General features: G+C 46.3%; 1 protein-coding gene across 2 annotated transcripts; it reads left to right on the forward strand.

The window, feature by feature from the left end:
- Positions 1-8,791: 8,791 nt before the first annotated feature.
- Positions 8,792-15,943, forward strand: LOC142843134 (uncharacterized). Of its 2 annotated transcripts, XR_012909566.1 has the most exons (4): positions 8,792-8,906; positions 9,955-10,085; positions 13,150-13,201; positions 14,712-15,943. XR_012909566.1 is itself a non-coding variant. In XM_075960038.1 (3 exons), the coding sequence occupies exons 1-3, from the start codon at positions 8,883-8,885 to the stop codon at positions 15,130-15,132; spliced, it is 576 nt and encodes a 191-aa protein (XP_075816153.1). In that variant the 5' UTR covers positions 8,792-8,882; the 3' UTR covers positions 15,133-15,943. The 2 variants fall into 2 exon arrangements, 1 of the variants encoding a protein (XP_075816153.1); XM_075960038.1 differs by lacking the exon at positions 13,150-13,201.
- The last annotated feature ends 1,995 nt before the right edge of the window (positions 15,944-17,938 follow it).

Genomic DNA, 17,938 nt, shown 5'->3' on the forward strand with positions numbered 1-17,938 from the left:
ACTGTAACACTATAGGAACAAACAGCAGTTTTAAGAGTGGACAGATGCATGGAGAAAACAAATCAAGACCCAGGAAAATACACTTCCATGGGATGAGGCTGGTTTTAATGCCATTAACCGGAGAAAGTATCTTAAGCAGATGGATTTTGGAAATCATACTAAATGAGAGTAGGAAAAACAACAACAACAATAACAATGAAATAAATGCGCCCAAAGTTGTATACAAGCACTTGGGAGGAATCCTGAGTTTATTTTTTTAACATGTTGAGGCCTCTTCAAAGGATACATCTGACTTGAGATAGTTAAACAGGGGACATTGAGCAGCAGCAGTGATTTCAGAACATCAGTTTAGGAGGCTGGCGGAACTGTGCCGACATCAAGGATGGTTCACTCCCTAGATCAAAGCCTTAGTGAATATACACACGGCACTGTGTGCATAGTGGGTCATGAGGTCAGAATATAATGGAACACATAGGGACCAGCAGACAACCCTTGTAATACACAAAACCTTGTTCATTCTGAACCCTGCCCCAGCACACATACCATTACAGTTACTGAAGACTGGTTTGTGTGGTCAGAAGGGACACCACTCCTAGCTCATCCAGCACCAGTCACCTAGCCCATCTACAGTCCAGCCAGCACCATGTGCCTCCACACATGAGCTCGGGAAAAACACAGAGGAGCCAAGCACAACCCAACTAGGATCAGCAAACACCAATCACTCCCCGAACACAAAGGTATCAGAAACACTTCACCAACAAACTCAGTCCAGAAGAGCAAGCCCTGTTACAAAAAGAGAAGTTACATGAAAAACCCAAGACAACATAGCTCCCCCCAAAATAGCCCTTCCTGTAGTAGTGGCAAACAGGAAGAGTGACATAAATTAGATTCAAGACACAGTTATTCCAAAGAATGATTTTGAATATGTTCAGATAAGTTCACCAATGGATTTAACATGGTACAAATAATTTTCTGAATTAACTCAGAAACAAAAAATTAAATCAGGAAGAAAGTAAAGATCTGAAAATAGAACTTAATAGGGACACATGTGAAAAACTATCTTAGAATGTAGAGAATAAAACAATCCTAGAATTGAGAAATACATACGTCTAACCAAAAGCACATTGGATAGCCATAAAATTAGAGGATGTGTATGAAAAACTGGGCTACAAGAAAGAGAAATTTCATCATTCAAATACAAGGTCTGATCATTTAATTAATTCTTATTATGAAAGTAACGTGAGTTCTTTGGGAAACCAGGAAAAAGTGCAACTATGAATTATGGGAGCAGAAGAATGAGAAGAATCCTTCCTGCGAAAATATGCAAAATACATTCAGTAAAAATCACAGAAGAAAGTACCCTTGTCCTCTGCACACGGAGGCCAGATGTATGCCGTGCTCTCTCAAGGACCTGAGGCCAGATGTATGCCGTGCTCCCTCAAGGACCTGAGGCCAGATGTATGCCGTGCTCCCTCAAGGGCCTGAGGCCAGATGTATGCCGTGCTCCCTCAAGGACCTGGTACTCCCCAAGGCAAGAATGGGGAACAAGAACACACAGAACTCATTTCTTCCCATGTGGCAGGACAGTCTGGGCTACAGAGTGAGTTCTACAACAGGCTCTGAAGCTACAGAGAAACTGTGTCTCTAAAAGCCAAAAAGAAAAAAGAAAAACAAAGAGTTGGGCTGAACATTTGAGCATGCTAGCATTCACCAAGGACAGCCTTGCGTCAGATCAACTCGCCCAGCAGACACAGCACCTGTTTCTGGACTAGGTCGGATCAAGTCTACAAACAAGCTTCTGACTCTTGAGCAAACCTGCTGTGTACTCGTGTTGCCTTCTTCTGGGGGGGAGGGGGGATGGGGGATCAATATGCACTGTTTGATCAGTCTGGGGCCATGAGTCTGTGAAGTGTTTCCTTAAAAGTTAAGGTCCGGGGATTGTTACCCCCAGGCTTTCTCCCTCCTCTCTTTCTAAGGCCCTATGGAAAGAAAGAGAGCAGGTGATGGTGGTGCCTGCCTTTAGCACGTGGGACAGAGACTGCCATCTCTCTTGATCAGGCCTTCATGGAGGATTCTAGGCAAGCCCAGGAATACATAGTGAGTCCCTGTATGAAAATGCTTTAAAAGTTAAGAATCAGAAGAAGGGATGCCTAGGGACAGAGCTAAAATAGAGTAATTGTGGCCAGCCTGGGCTACATAGAGATGCCTGGTCTGAACAAATGAAATTATTGGGCTGCTAGGTGAAAGACCCTACAGACCCCTCCTCAAAACCCGCAGCTAGCGTGCTCCCGGGGGAATGTCCTGTTTGCTTTAAAAAAAAACTCTCCGGATCAGCAGCCAGCCTGCTCCCGTAAGAACATCCCATGTGCCTGAGAGAGCAGGAGATAGAGATAAGAAGACTGCAAGGCAAGATGTCAATAAGATAGGACATCAACAAAGCAGGTTAGCTATAAGATAGGAACAGGATGACTATTGCCAAACATCCATGCTGAGAGAGGAAACCATTCATGCCCCCGCCTCATTCCGGTCAACCGATAACCACTCTTTTGCTTCTGTAAACTTGCTTTTTGCTCTTCTCTATAAAAAGACTTCCCACCAGTCTGCAGGCGCGCAAGTCCTCCGACAGACTTGCTGCCCGCAGGTACCTGTGTTTACTCAATAAACCTCTTGCTAATTGCATCCTGTGGCCTGGTCTCAGAGTGTCCTGGTTCTGGGGTCTTCATCAGAGAAGAAAGGTCCCCTCTGGGGGTCTTTCACTAGGCGGCCCAGCAGAAAGAGCCCCAATAACTTGACTTCAATATCTGTTCCCATAAGGTTGCAGGAGAGAACTGCTCCCCAAAAGTCATCCCCCAGAGCACCACTCCTACATATAGACAAATAAATGTCAACCGCTTTTGCATTTATTCATTTGTGTTGTATATCTGGATACCTGTGTGGAGGTCAAAGGACAAGTTCTGTTCCAACATGTAGATTCTAGGGATGGAACTCAAATCTTCAGACTCTGCAGCAAGCACCTTTTCCTACTGAGGTATCTTGTCAGTTCAAAGTAATTTTTAAAAGTTCAAGGTACTAGGTGTCAGCTGGCCAATGGTGATGCAGCACTTGGGAGGCAAGGATGTGGGGGGTGGGGGAATCTTTGTGAGTTAGAGGCCAGCCTGGTCTATAAGGGTTAGTTCTAGTTCCAGAACAACTTGGGCTGTTACACAGAGAAATCCTGTCTCAAAAAACAAAACAAATAAACAAACAAACAAACAAACAAAGTGCTGGGAGGCACCAGATTGTGGTGGCACACATCTTTAATGCTGGCACTGAGAGGCAGGCAGATCTCTATGAGTTCGAGGCCAGACTCTACAGAGTGAGTTTCAGAACAGGTTCTAAAGCTACACAGTGAAACCTCATCTCAAAAACCAAGAAAACAAACAAACAAAAAAATCCTAAAGAAAATTCTGGGTTTCAAGCAGATGCTGATCCTCATGAACTTTTGTTTTCTTTCTGTTTTTTTGTTTTGTTTTGTTTTGTTTTAGGCTGTTTGTTTGTTATATTTTGAAACAGGGTTTTGCTGTGTAACAGCTTGGCTGTCCTGGAAATCACTCTGCAGACCAGATGGGCTCCAACTCACAGAGATCTACATGCCTCGTCCTCCCAAGTGCTGAGATTAAAGGTGTCCAGCAGCACAGCCGAGCTAAACATTCTGTTTGTTTGTTTGTTTATGCATTGATGCTGTGACTGCCTGTATGTCTGTGAGGGTGTCAGATCCCCTGGAACTGGAGCTACACACAGTTGTGCGCTGCCATGGGGTACTGGGTCCTCTGGAAGATCAGCCAGTGCTCTGAACCACTGAGCCACCTCTCCATTCCCGTCATCTTTTATCTGAATCATTACAACACTTTTCTACTTACCCCTCCTGCTGTTGCTCTTGACCCACCTCCAGTTTGGTCTTCACACAGCAGCCAGACAGTGATCTCTATCTCATTTTTGAGACTCTATCTTATGTAACCCAGGCTATCTGAAACTCATTGCATAGCAGAGGGTAAACTAGAACCGCTCATCCTCCTGCCTCTCTCTCTACAGTACAGGACTATAGGTGTGTACACTGTGCTAGGAATACAGGTGTGTACGCTGTGCCCGCCTGAGAGGGACCTGAATTCAAGAACATGATGCTCTGTGGAAACAGTTTGCCATCCGGGATAAAGCTCTGCTTCTCACTTCACAAGTCAGCTCAAGCCCAGTGTCCAAGGAGAGAAGAGAGGAGACGGGTCTAGCCGAGGCATAAACACTGGAAAGAACACAGGCCAAGTCACTCAGTCTTGAGGAATTTGTATGAAATCCAAAGAGAAACTACTAGGAGATTTTTTTTACTTTTTAAAATATTTTTTAACTTTTTTAAAGACATATCTATCTACCTACCTATTTATTCATTTACTATTTAGTTTTTTTGAGACAGGGTTTCTTTCTCTAGGCCAGGCTGTCTTGAAACTCACGTTGTAGACAAGGCTGGCCTCGAACTCACAAAGATCTGCCTACCTCTGCCTCCCCTGTGTTAGGTTTAAAAGTGTGCACCATAAGAGGGAGCCAAATCTCACTACAGCAAATGGTTAGAGTCACCAAGTAGGTGCTGGGAGTTGAACTCAGGACTTCTGGTAGGGTAGTCATGTTCTACTGTTCTACACATCAGAGCCATTTCGACAGTCTGGATTTTTTTTTTTTACTTTAAGTTGTTTGGGATGTTTTTGTTGTTATTGTTTTTATTTGGGGGACATTTTTCTGTTTTGTTTTTGTTCTTGTTTTGTTTTATTTTGTTTTTCCAGACAGGGTTCCTCTATATAGCCCTCGCTGTCCTGGAACTCTATAGACCATACTATCCTGGAACTCACAAGATCTGCTTGTCTCTGCCTCCCGACTGCTGGAATTGAAGGTGTGCACCACCAGAACCTGGCCTTTACTTTTAAATTTATCATTATTTTATGTGTATGGATGTTTTGTCTGCATGTCTGTCTGGGCTAGAGACTGTTGTGTAGAGTTACAGACAGCTGTGTGACACCTTGTGTGTGTTAGGAACTGAACTCTGATCTTCTGGAAGAGCGGCTAGTGCTTTTAACTGCTGAGCCATCACTCACGCCCTAGGAGGTTTCTTTTAAAAAGTTTATTTAACTTTTATTTTATTTTATATGCATTGGCATCAGACCCCCCACAACTGGACTTACAGAGAGCTGTGAGCTGCCACGTGGGTGTTGGGAATTGAACCTGGGTTTATCTGGAAGAAAGAGTGGGTAGTGCTCTTCAGCATTGAGACATCTGTCTAGCCCTGGTTGATTTTGTTTTAAATTCATTCAAGTATAGTGTGTGTGTGTGTGTGTGTGTGTGTGTGTGTGTGTGTGTGTGCGCGCGCGCGCGCGTGCCTGCCAAGTCCAGAGGTTTGAGATATTTTTGGGTGGTTGTGATCAATTCTACATGGATGCTGCAAAACAAATTTTGTTTCTCTGCCAGAATCTCCAGTATTTTCAACCACTGAGCTGTCTCTCCAGCCTGGCCGCTAGGAATCTGAGGCAGGAAAATGACCGTGTCACTTCTGTAAGGTTTCGAATGTAACTCAAAGTTGGAACATTTTCCTAGCATGTCTGAGGCTCTATATTCTTGCCCCAGAAGCAAAAGGGAAAAAAAATCATTTGTGCGGATTAAAGGTGAAGATTCAGTGTTAGTATGATGGCTCAGTAAATACAACCCTTTCCATGTAAACACAAGAATCTGAGATGGATTCTCTGCAGGCTTGTAAATGTGTCCTACAGCACACCCCTGCGACCCCAGTGCTTGGGAGATGGTGACAGGCAACCCCGGGACTGGTTGGCCAAAGGGTCTCACCAATTTCTGATCTCCATGTTCACTGAGAACCACTGTCTCAAACAAAACAAACTTCCAGGCCAACCAGGGGTACAAAATGTGTCTGAAACAACACCCTGATAAACAAACAACAGACAGACAGAAAAACAAAAACCCTCACTAAAATCCAATCCTGTTTGCAGAAGCTCACAAGTGGTCATGTTGCAGAGAATGAGGGTCAGTGGAAGGCTCCACCACAAATGGGACAGTGCACAGCTTCTGCCCCTGGGTCTCAGGGATCCTAACGGAAGAGGAGTTGACAAATTTTTTGGTTTTGTTTTTCTTTTTCAAGAGGGTTTCTCTGTGTAGCCCTGGCTGTCCTGGAACTCGCTCTGTAATCTACCCTGGCCTCCAACCCAAAGATCCACCTGCCTCTGCCCTCAGTGCTGGGAGTAGGGGTGTGCCCGGCTACCTCCAGGCAAGTTGGTAAATTTTTAAGCAACTAGAGGTAAATGATGTCTTGAGGACATGCCAGGACCACTGCACTCATAAATCTACGTGGCTCTGCCTGCCTCTGTATGATCTGCACTAGATCAAGACAATCCACATTCTAGGTAAGGAGTTCATGAACTCCTACCTCTACCTGAGGCACTACAGACAGCAGACAGATTTTAGGGGAGTCAGTTTTGTTAAGGTAGGCCAAGCACACTCAAATGAATGGCTCTACACTGAGGAATTTGAGGGCAGCACTAATTGAACTCAAAGACTTTTTAAAAACCATAACAAAGCCAGGACTGGTGATGCCTAACTTTAATTCCAGCACTCATGTGAAGGTAGAGGCAGGTAGATCTCTTTGAGATCAATGCCAGCCTGGGCACATAGTGAATTCCAGTACAGCAAAGGCTACTTAGTGAGACCTTTTCACAGAAAAGAAAAACTCAAAACAATAGCAACAACAACAAAACAAAAAGCAATGAACTAGAGTTTGGCTCAGTAGTTAAGGTCACTGCTGCTCTTCCAGAGGACCAGGTTCTCTTCCCAGCACCCACATAGCACCTCACAACTGTAACTCCAATTCTGTAATATCCCGCACCCTCTTCTGGCCTCTGCTGACAGTGGGCACTTACATGGTACGCAGACATGCATGAAAGCAAAACTCTAATACATATAAATAAGTAGATAGAAATTTAAAGATAAAGGGCAACAACAAGGGGTAGGAGATGGGAGTTGGGATCTGGAGAAGTAAAATGCAAACTGGATTTCTCTGGATTTCAGATGTTTGTGGGGCTGTGCAATAATCCCAGAAAACCGAGGATGGAGAAGGAAGTTGTGGGGACTCCATGTGTGTACTCGGAATGGGTAGAACTTGACTGCACGTATCTTCCTCGATCTCTTGCCACTCCCTGTAGCTATGCTGTCTGGCCAGCAAGACATAGGGATCCTTCTGTCCCTGCTTACCCGGTGCTGGGTTTACAGGCATACTCTCATGTGCAGGGATGGAACTCGGGTCCCCTGCTTTAGCTGCCATCCCTGAGTCATCTGCCCTAGAATGAGAGGGCTAGAACATATATCAGTAGAATTTGTTCTTTGTGCATTTGTGTTTTGCTGTGTGTGTGCGCTCACGCATGTGTGTGTGTGTGTGTGTGTGTGTGTGTGTACACGCGCGTGTGATTGAGTGCACCGTGTTTGCCTGTCATCCTCCAAGGTCAGAAGAGAGAATAGGAACCACCACAACTGGAGTTACTGACGGGTGAGTTGCCATGTGCGTGCTGGTAATTAAACCCTGAAAAACAGTCACAAAGCACAGAACCATTTCTCCAGTCCTTAGCTTTTTTGTTACATTTATTTATTCAGCGTGCGTGTGTTTGTTTGATGTGTGTGCGGGTTGCACGTGGAGGTCAGCACGACTTCGTGGAGTTGGTTCTCTCCTTCCATCCTTGTGTCGCGGGCTCACAGGTAGATGGGTTCGTGTGTCACGCGGGCTCACAGGTAGATGGGTTCGTGTGTCACGAGGGCTCACAGGTAGATGGGTTCGTGTGTCACGCGGGCTCACAGGTAGATGGGTTCGTGTGTCACGCGGGCTCACAGGTAGATGGGTTCGTGTGTCACGCGGGCTCACAGGTAGATGGGTTCGTGTGTCACGCGGGCTCACAGGTAGATGGGTTCGTGTGTCACGCTCCTTTACATGTAAAACCCTCTCACCAGGCCTGACTTTGAGAATTCTGAGGGAGCAGAGCATTTATAGCATTCGTAGGTATCAAGAGTCTTCCAGTTTTCTGCTTGGTTTTAAAGAGGGCCTGGGCATTTCTTCTCGGCTTCTCAGTAAAACACCTCTGCTTCCTACCGCGGAGGGTGCTGGGACAACTTTATGTGGCACATGGACGTGTTCATACTAGGTGCTAGGAATGGTTTAACGTTGGCATCCATGGCTGGAGATGGCAGTTAGGAGCATTGTTTCCTTCTCCAAAGGTCGTGAGTTCAATTCCCAGCTACCACATCGCGTCTCCCAACCATCTATAATAAGATCTAGTAGCCTATCCTGGAGTACAGGCATCCATGCAGACAGAACACTGTATATAATAATAATAATAATAATAATAATAATAATAATAATAATAATAATAATAACTTAATATACATTAAATATAAATATTAAACTTTTATTTGCACGGCAGCGGTGGTTCACACCTTTAATCCCAGCACTTGGGAGGCAGAGACAGGTGAATCTCTGCGAGTCTGAGGCCAGCCAAAAACAAACAAAAAAAGGTAATAAAAATGTAAAGGCATACAGAGGACGACGAGAGCAGCACCTCCAGGAGTTCTATACTTCGCTAATGCCATGCCCCTTCTCGTGCGCGGCATAGGTAACTACAATTCCCATAGTGCCCGGGATACCCAACCCCTCCATATTGGGGAGGGAGGGAGAAGAAACCAGTATATTCTATTTCCTACGGTGTGATTGGTCCGAGCTCAGGGGCGGTAGCCAATGAGCACACTCTCAGTGAGAGGCTAGGGTTATAGGGCTTCCTGCTACCTGTGACTGCGAGGAAATTGATTTTGGCATCATGGGGAAATCTCCGGGCCCTGAGGTAAGTGGAAAAGGGCTCAGCCCCACCCCCCACCCCCGGGAAAGGGAACCCTGAAGGCCTCACTGGGCGGACGCGTCGTTTTAGCGACCCTTTGGGGGCGGAGAGTTGCAGGGTTGGTAAACTGAGGTAAGGATCTTAGTCCCGACCAGAGACCACCCCGGTTCGTTTTTGCTCCTGTTTAGCTGTGGGTGAGGTCCGTGGAAGAAGGTAGGAAGGAAACGCCTCCCCATCCAGGGGCAAGGAAACGGGGCTCGAAACTGCGACACCTCTTCTTTTGTCTTCTTGGTTTCAAGGTCCTGTGCTTTAGGGATTGTGCGGCCTGTCGCTTCCACGCGGGAAGTAAAGAAAAATATAAGTTGACGTTTACTCCACGCTTGGGCGTTCACGTGCCTGTCTGCCAGTTTAGGCACAACCATCTCCATTAGGGAAGGCTTAAAAGAGCCTCTTGGTTCCCCCGGAAGTGGACACAGCTGCAAAGGGCAAGAGGTTGCCACCAAGTGTGTCAGTTTCCAAAACCTTGCTGTGTCTTTCCATGGCACGGCAGCAGGTTTCTAGCCCAAGTAAAATGCATAAAATGGTTTTGAATTATTTCAGTCTTGCAGAATTGCCCTGCGTCTTGGTTTTCCCCTCCAGGCTTATGACGCACGTAGCACTTGTTCTAACACTAAACACCATGACCACAAAATGGAGGAACTAGGCTTTGGCTTGGATGAGGAGAGCAACAACCAGCAAGTGGAAGCATCCACACGTGCCCAGGAACTGTAGGGCTCATGGGTCTACCCCTGCTCTCGGGTTTCATGTTGAGGGCAGTTTCTGGCCAGCCGGCTTAAACGTCCCGTTTGTTCCTGTGCTTCCCTCTGCCCCACCTGGCGATTAGCTATAGGACATTGTTTACTCCATCTTGGGTGTGGCAATTTTCCACCTGCCTTGGGGGAATTCCTTGTGCAGCAGCTAGGTCTGTAAGGCTTGTCTAACGTTTGAATAAACGGCATTCGACTGTTCTCCTTTGGAATGACCCAGGTCTCCTGTGTGTTCTTTCAATCCCCAGGCCCTTGCCCGGTTCATGAACTTTATGGTAGCTCATGGAGCACAGGTGGGCATGGTGCACTACAAAAGCCCATCAGCGAGATGGGGAAGTAGGGGACTCCTGAGAGATTACCCTTGGAGGCTGGCCAGCAGGTAAGAAATTGATTGGTGAGGGTGAATTGGAAATGGGTGCAAGTAATTCTGTTCCAATATTGATGGCCATTGAAAGGGCCAATTGTTATAAAGAAGCAAGGCGGCAAGGGAGGCACTGGTATTAAAACAGAGTTCTTTAAGACAGATTTCTTTTGTGTAAGGTAGTTTATTGCCTAATTTTTTGAGAGAGTTTAGTCCCTGGTTTCTACAAGCAGGGGGCTTTAATATTAATGATTGGGAACAGGTAAAGGCTGACCTTCAAAAATCATTGAAAAAGCAAGGCCAGAAGAATTCCCCATAGCGACATTTTCACTATGGCGCTTAGTCAGAGATGCTATTCTCAGTGATGATGTAAAAGTTAAAGAGCAATTAGAGAATTTGAACAAGACCTTTGAGGAGATTCAGGATGTAGAATCTGTTAGTTCTATTAAGAGCTTTGATAATAAGCTAAGGGGGAAGTTAATAGTACTAAAAGGGATATAGGAGAGGAAGAAGAGATTTTAGAAAAGGAGATTGCACTGATAAAAAGGAAGTTAGAAAAAGAAGAAAGGAAGGGAACAAAGATGTCTCCCCAAGACCTCCACCGCAAAATCCATTCCTTGCCACTTCTATGGATTTAGAGGCGGAAATCTGAGAGATCCAAAACGGACTAAATAATCTAAGTAGAGAAAGGAAATTTATCCTGTTGTGGAAGTTACTGATCCGCAAGGACAGAGGATCAGGCAGCATAACCCTCTGGCCTTTAAGGACATTAAGCAACTAAAAGAAGCAGTTAAGGCCTCTGGAACTCATACCCCCTTCACCGTGGCTTTAATGGAATCCTTTGCAGAACTCAGCCTTACACCCAGTGACTGGATGCAGCTTTGCAGGGCTTGTCTTTCGGGGGGAGATTGTTTGTTATGGAGAGGTGAAATGCAGAAAAATTGCAAAAATACTGCACTGCTTAACGCCACTGCGGGTTTCCCCCAGCAGAACCTTGACATGTTAACTGGTGCAGGACAGTACTTGGGTTTAACTGCACAGATCGCTTACGATCCTGCTGACTATGCTCAGATAGCTGCTGTGGCTGTTAAAGCATGGAAAACTTTACCTAACAAAGGAGCCGGGAAAAAATGTCTCAGGTCCTTCAAGGACCTTATTCTGAGTTTATTGACTACCTGTTACAGCTGGGAAGTCACATTTTTGGGGATGTGGACCTAGCGATGCCTGTCATAAAGTAATTGGCCTATGAAAATGATGTCAAGAGGCTGTACGCCCCCATAAAAATAAGCATTTAAATGACTTTATCCGGTTTTACAGGAATATTGATAGCACTCACATGATGGGTGAGGTAATTGTTTCTGCCCTAAGGCAGAGTCAAGGTGGAGCTAGATTGAGGATTTGTTTTACACTGCAGACACATCGAAAGTAATTGCCCTTCGGGTAAAGGGGAAGTTAATCAACCCTAGGGAAAGCCAGGTGTTGCAAGCCTTTAATTGGGCAGTTCTCTGTGAGTTCAAGGTCAGCCTATTCTAATGTTACCTGATAAGGTTATATTACACCACAGACCCAGGCAGAAATAACTTGGCTGCAAAATTTTGCTGAAAATTGGACCTTGTTTTTATGTACTAATCTATGCAGGTTTGACAATCATTATCCTTTTGATAAGTTGGTCACTTTTATAATTTTTTAAAAAATGCTGCAAGATCCCCAGCGGCAGTAAGCAGCAGAAATGCTGTAGGTCCCAAATGGTGGTAGCGGGCCATGTAGCAGCAGACAGCAGGCTCTGGGAGCAGCCAGTCCCAGGCAGAAATGGCTGCCGGTCCCAGAGCGGTGGCCCAAGTAGTGGTGGTGGGCCATGTGGCAGCAGGCAGTGGGCTCTGGAAGCAGCCAGTCCCAGGTAGGGAGACACATGGAGGGCGGGCAGGAGACAGAGACATGGATAGGCACGACATGCAGAGTGAGGTTGAATATTTATTCAGGGGGTTATGGAGGGTGAAGGGGGCAGAGAGAGAGAGAGAGAGAGAGAGAGAGAGAGAGAGAGAGAGAGAAGAGGAGAAAGAGACAGAGGGGGGAAGCGGAGAAGTGGGGAGAGAGGCAGAAGCAAAGCTGCCTCTCTGAGAGGAAGATGGAAAAGAGCAAGCTCAGGCCGGAAGCTGAAGATCAGCCTGCCTCCGTGGATGGGGGAGGGAGTGGCGTGGCTTGTCTCTTAAAGAGACAGAACAACCATTACAGTCACCTTTTTCAAAAATCATCTGTTATGCTTCCCTAAAGTTACTTCTTTGCAACCACTGGCAGAGGCAAGAAATGTATACAATATTCTGCCTGTGTGTATGCCTGCAGGCCAGAAGAGGGCACCAGACCCCATTACAGATGGTTGCGAGCCACCATGTGGTTGCTGGGAATTGAACTCAGGACCTTTGGAAAAGCAGGCAATGCTCTTAACCTCTGAGCCATCTCTCCAGCCCTGATATTCGCCCTTTTAATGCTAAATCTGCTCAAGTGGCTGAACTGGTCGCTATACAAATGGCCCTAGAGAAATATGCTGATACTCCATTTAACCGTTTTACTGACAGTCAATATATAAGCAAAATTCTTGTACCTTTGGAAACTGCAACTTATATTGCCTCTGTATCTTAAGTCCAGATGCAGTTATTGGCTATTCAAACTTTGCTTTGGGCGTTATCTGTTCCCATCTACGTAGGGCATTTGCGGACTCATACTGACCTTCCTGGTCCCTTGAGCGAGGGGAATGCATTGGCTGATGAGCTTACTCGCCAAATTTGTGCAGTTAGTCAAAAATCTTATAAAGCTGCAGAAAAAGCTCATAAAAGTTTTCATCTCAATGCTGGGTCTCTAAGAGTTCATTTTAAGATACCTTGAGAGCAGGCCACTGATATTGTTTTAAAAAAAAATGCTCTCTGTGTACAGAACTTTTAGCTGTCCCCCATTTGGGAGTTAATCCTTGTGGGTTTGCTCCTAATCATTTATGGCGAATGGATGTTACCCATGTTCCTTCTTTTGGGCGTATACAATATATTCACATAACTGTATTCTCATCTTATTTTTGCCTCGGCCCATACAGGAGAAAAATTACGGGATGTTAGAAGTCACTGTCTCCAGGCTTTTGCCTACATGTGAGTTCCAAAAACTGACAATGGGCCAGCCTACACCAGCACTGGCTTTGCTAAATTTTGCTCTGAGTTCTCTGATTCTCATAAAACAGGAATACCTTATAATCCTCAAGGACAAGCTATAGTGGAGCGAGCACATCGTATGCTCAAAGCCTGTTTGCATAAAACAAAAGGGGGGGGAATATGGTTGCACCCCCAGAGACCATTTATCTTTTATTTTATACATTATAATTTTTTGACTGTTGATGCTCAATCTTGTACTGCTGCTGACTGACATTGGCAGCCAGTTTCTTCCGGGATGCCTCATGTCAAATAGAAGAATCTAGCAGATGGCACTTGGTGTGGTCCAGATTCCGTACTGGTGTGGGGAAGAGGGGCTATTTGTGTTTTCCCACAGGATGCTGACAGATCAATATGGGTACCTGAGCGTCTGGTGCGTGTTGTGGATTTTCAAGTCCAGAAGTCAGAAGACAGGACAGAGCCAAGAGATCAAATAGACACTGGCTTGTCAACTGAAGAGTTGCTGGTATCCTGAGCAGCTGGCTGTAGTGGTCCAAGTGCCAAGGATTGTTCCTCTACCTATCAACCCATCCCATGATTATGGTGGCCATTGTTGTGGCTGCCAGAGCGGCTATGGCTGCTGGATTTTCCATTTGTCAGTCAGTTGTTTCTGCTAGCACAATGGGTACCTTATGGGACAGGTTGCAAATGCCTTGGCCACTCAAATTGGTTTTGGTTAAAGACCACAGCTAGGTTATACAGTTATAGGCTTCTTGCTGTTATTCATGAACCCCGGAGTGCACAATTTACAAATTGGCTTTTGAGATTATTCTAGTTAACTCTACCAGGGTTCCTCCCACCAGCGCTGAGACCTTACTTAAAGGGCTTTAATTTGCGGGCAGACTTATTAAGGATTGAGCAGGCTTAAGGAGTGCTTATCTGTGCTGGAGCATTATCTTCATGTTTTCATGGTGCCAGAGCCAAAGAAGCTCAGATCAATGTCACCACTTGGTGAGTCCTCTTAGCTATTGCCCTGAGGATCTTTCAGTGCAAATCTGGCTGAACTCAGTGATGGGTAACTAGTGAGTCAATAAAGGGTAAGGTATTTGGGGGGCTGCCCCAACCTAAGACAGGAAATGTGTTTTGACCTGGACGCTTTTCCATCACGGGTAAGGAGTATTGCCTGACATCCAATGCCACCTAAAACAGGCCTAGGAAGGGGGACCTGTAGGGCCCATGGGTCTACCCCTGCTCTCAGGTTTCAGATCTAGGGCAGTTTCTGGCCAGCCAGCTTAACCATCCTGTTTGTTTCTGTGCTCCCTCTGCCCCGCCTGGTGATCAGCTATAGGGCATTGTTTACTCCATCTTGGGTGTGGCAATTTCCCACCTGCCTTGGGGGAATTCCTTGTGCAGCAGTTAGGTATATAAGGACTGTCCTAAGCTTGACTAAACAGCTTTATGTTGATCTCCTTTGGAATGACCCAGGTCTCTTGTGTGTTCTTTCAATCTCCAGGCCCTTGCCCGTCTCACGTATAGAGAGAGTGGCCCGGACATTTGAAGAAACCTCTCAGCGCTTGTGCATCCTAAGCAACTGCATACAGTTTCTGATACATGCCTGTCAGTGCTCCAGTGCCAGATGTCATCTGCTTCCCTGCCGGAAGATAAAGTGGGTCGTGAAGCACATCAAAGGCTGTAAACGGAAAACCAATCGTGGATGCTCCATCTGCAAACAGTTTATTACCCTCTGCCGCTACCATGTCAAGCACTGCCAGGAGAACAACTGTTCGTTGGCATTCTGCCTCAACATCAAGCAAAACCTCCCAACAGCTGCAGCACCGGCTCCGGCAGGCTCAGATGTTCCACAGGAGGATGGCCAGCATGCAACAGACTGGTGTGGCAGGACACCAGCTGGGTCTGCTGTCCCCAACTCCTGAGACTCCACCAAGCGATTCTGACCAACAGCCAGCCATTCCATAGACACCCTAGACCTAAACCACATCTCAACGTCAGTCCAGTCCTCCCAACATCATGCCACCCTGTTGGAGCCCACAAGACTCTACAGGAAATACACAGCTGACAGATTCATAAAGCATACCCACAGTGTACACCTTATGGGCACCCCGTTTGCAGATCTGCAGGTACATTTGTCTTTTGGAAAAGTCGCTGTCATATCTGCAGAAGCCCTGTGAGGCTATGATTCCCTCTTCAAATTGCAATTCATCCCCAAACACCTCAGCAGTGTGACTTCTACACAGGCAAAGGACTGACCTTTGGTTCCCCCACACCAGGAAGCCTTAGAGCAACAACGTTCACTCTTTGTTCTAATGGTCAAATTTACATAGAGTCAATCCCACACTATTACCAGCTAACAAACCACATAGAAATTTCTATAGGAAGACAGGCACTGAGCAGGAAGGCAGCTGGCCCCGCCCTTACCAGACAGAGGGGTCTGGGTGAAGTCCAGGTTCAGGGACATTTAGTAACTTTACCTAATGGTTTGGAACTTCAGGTACTTCCCCTTGGTGCAGGCTCTTTCCCGGGTGGTGTCACCTGTTCTGGAGTGCAGCTTTGTCAGGTTCTACCTGCACTTTTTGTGATTTTGATTTGCATATTACGGTTTTCCTTGCCCATGGAAATATCCAACTATGTCTGTAAAAAGTAGAAACCTCATGGAGATCACCCCTTATTCTGGTTGTGATTCTCACTGCTTATTCGTGCAAAGAAATAAAGAACATGCATCAATAACTTGCCTGAGTTAATTTTTTTTGGCCTCAGATCTTCGCTTGCCATAGAAATCCTATTCTGAGACTGAGGGGGGTCCTGAGGCTGGTACTCAAGGCCCTGATACCACCCTACTTGCCCTGGACTCAAAATGTGTCTCAGGGTAAGGCAGCAGGTCACGTAACCAAACCAACCCCACCTCAGACTGCTCCTTCCTCCCTTCCAGGGTCTCCACCTGCCAGTAGTAATGGAAATGCAGGCTCCGAGGGCAGTAGAGACACAGGGCCAGATGGCTCATGTGCAAATTTTCCAAAGACCAGTCCAGCACCAGATGCCCCGGATGATGCTCATGACCTCTATACCTCAACTTCATTATGCCCCTGGCTGTGGAGCCCAACATAGACTAAGTCACTGAGAAGTGACAGAGTGAATGCCATCTATATCGTGTGCTGTGGTTATTATAATCCCCTTGTGTGAGGAGATGTTCACCTTGTTTGTTTCAAACTATCTCTCCCCAGTGATGTTAAGATCAGAGGAGAGAGATGTGCTACCTACACCAAGTTTTCTCAACATCCCTCTGAAGCTATGGCTTGGGTGTTGTTTCTCATTCTCTTTCTCGTCCTCTGTAACGAAAGCTCAATGACCACTTTCCCTTTGGATTGAGGGAAGCCTGCCTGGCCAGCTTTATGGTTCCTAACCTATAAGGCAGAGTCAACTTTAGACTAAACTAAACACATCTCAACTACCACAGGCTGGTATGTAGTGGTCTCAGTGATGCCTTCAGCCATGTGCTGCCCACAGATGAGCCATGGCCTTTAACCCCATCAGAGTGGCCTTCCTTCACTGCACGGAACAGCGATCTGCTGTCAGGTGCTCCTGACAACACTTTAGACAATTACCCCAGCCAGACAACCAAGCTGACAGCTGAGCTGAAAGTTTTAGCTCTAGGGTTATCAAGGCTGTCTAGGCCAAATCACTATTTCCAGTGGGACATATAAAGTAGGTGTAAGAACACATGCCCTACCTCTGGCCCCTGTGTCCTAGTCTAGGTAAGCCCAACTCACTTCCAAAGCAGAACAAAGTTCCAACATTCCAAAGTGATGCCCATTTTCCTCCAGCTGCCTGTCACTTTCCTGTCAGGAGAGAAGTAGAGTTCTGATAACCTCCCTACAGTGAGGCCCCTTCACAAACACAGTAACCAGAGCCGCACACAGTGTGACTGTGTCTTTTCTGATGGGCAGAATCCGGGATAAATGAAGGTGGCAAACACAACCACAGGGAGCAGAGGGAGATGAGGGAGGGGAAGGAGCTCCCTTGTCTTCATGTGGGGAAACATTTCACTAGGACCAGAAACCTGAAGGAATGGAGAGATTAATGAATTCTGCTGAGATATTCTGGGAGAAGTAAGATGCAGACTGGATTTCAGATGTTTGTGGGGCTGTGCAATAATCCCAGAAAACGCAGGATGGAGAAGGAAGTTGTGGGGACTCCATGAGTGTACTTGGAATGGATAGAACTTGACTGCACGTATCTTCTACAATCTCTTGCCTCTCCCTGTAGCGATGCTGTCTGGCCAGCAAGACATTGGGATCCTCCTGTCCCTGCTTACCCGGTGCTGGGGTTACAGGCATACTCCATCATGTGCAGGGATGGAACTCTGGCCCCCTGCTTTAGCTGCCATCCCTGAGTCATCTGCCCTAGCCTGAGAGGGCTAGAACATATATCAGTAGAATTTGTTCTTTATGCATATGTGTTTTGCTGTGTGTGTGTGCGTGCACGCATGTGTGTGTGTGTGTGTGCGCGAACGCGCACGCGTGTGTGATTGAGTGCACCCTGTTTGCCTGTCGTCCTCCAAGGTCAGAAGAGAGAATAGGAACCACCACAACTGGAGTGTCTAACGGGTGAGTTGCCATGTGCGTGCTGGTAATTAAACCCTGAAAAACAGTCACAAAGCACATAACCATTTCTCCAGTCCTTAGCTTTTCCTTATATTTACTTTCAGCGTGCCTGTGTTTGTTT

Source organism: Microtus pennsylvanicus, chromosome 2 (assembly GCF_037038515.1).
Source record: "Microtus pennsylvanicus isolate mMicPen1 chromosome 2, mMicPen1.hap1, whole genome shotgun sequence".
Lineage (NCBI taxonomy): Eukaryota > Metazoa > Chordata > Mammalia > Rodentia > Cricetidae > Microtus > Microtus pennsylvanicus.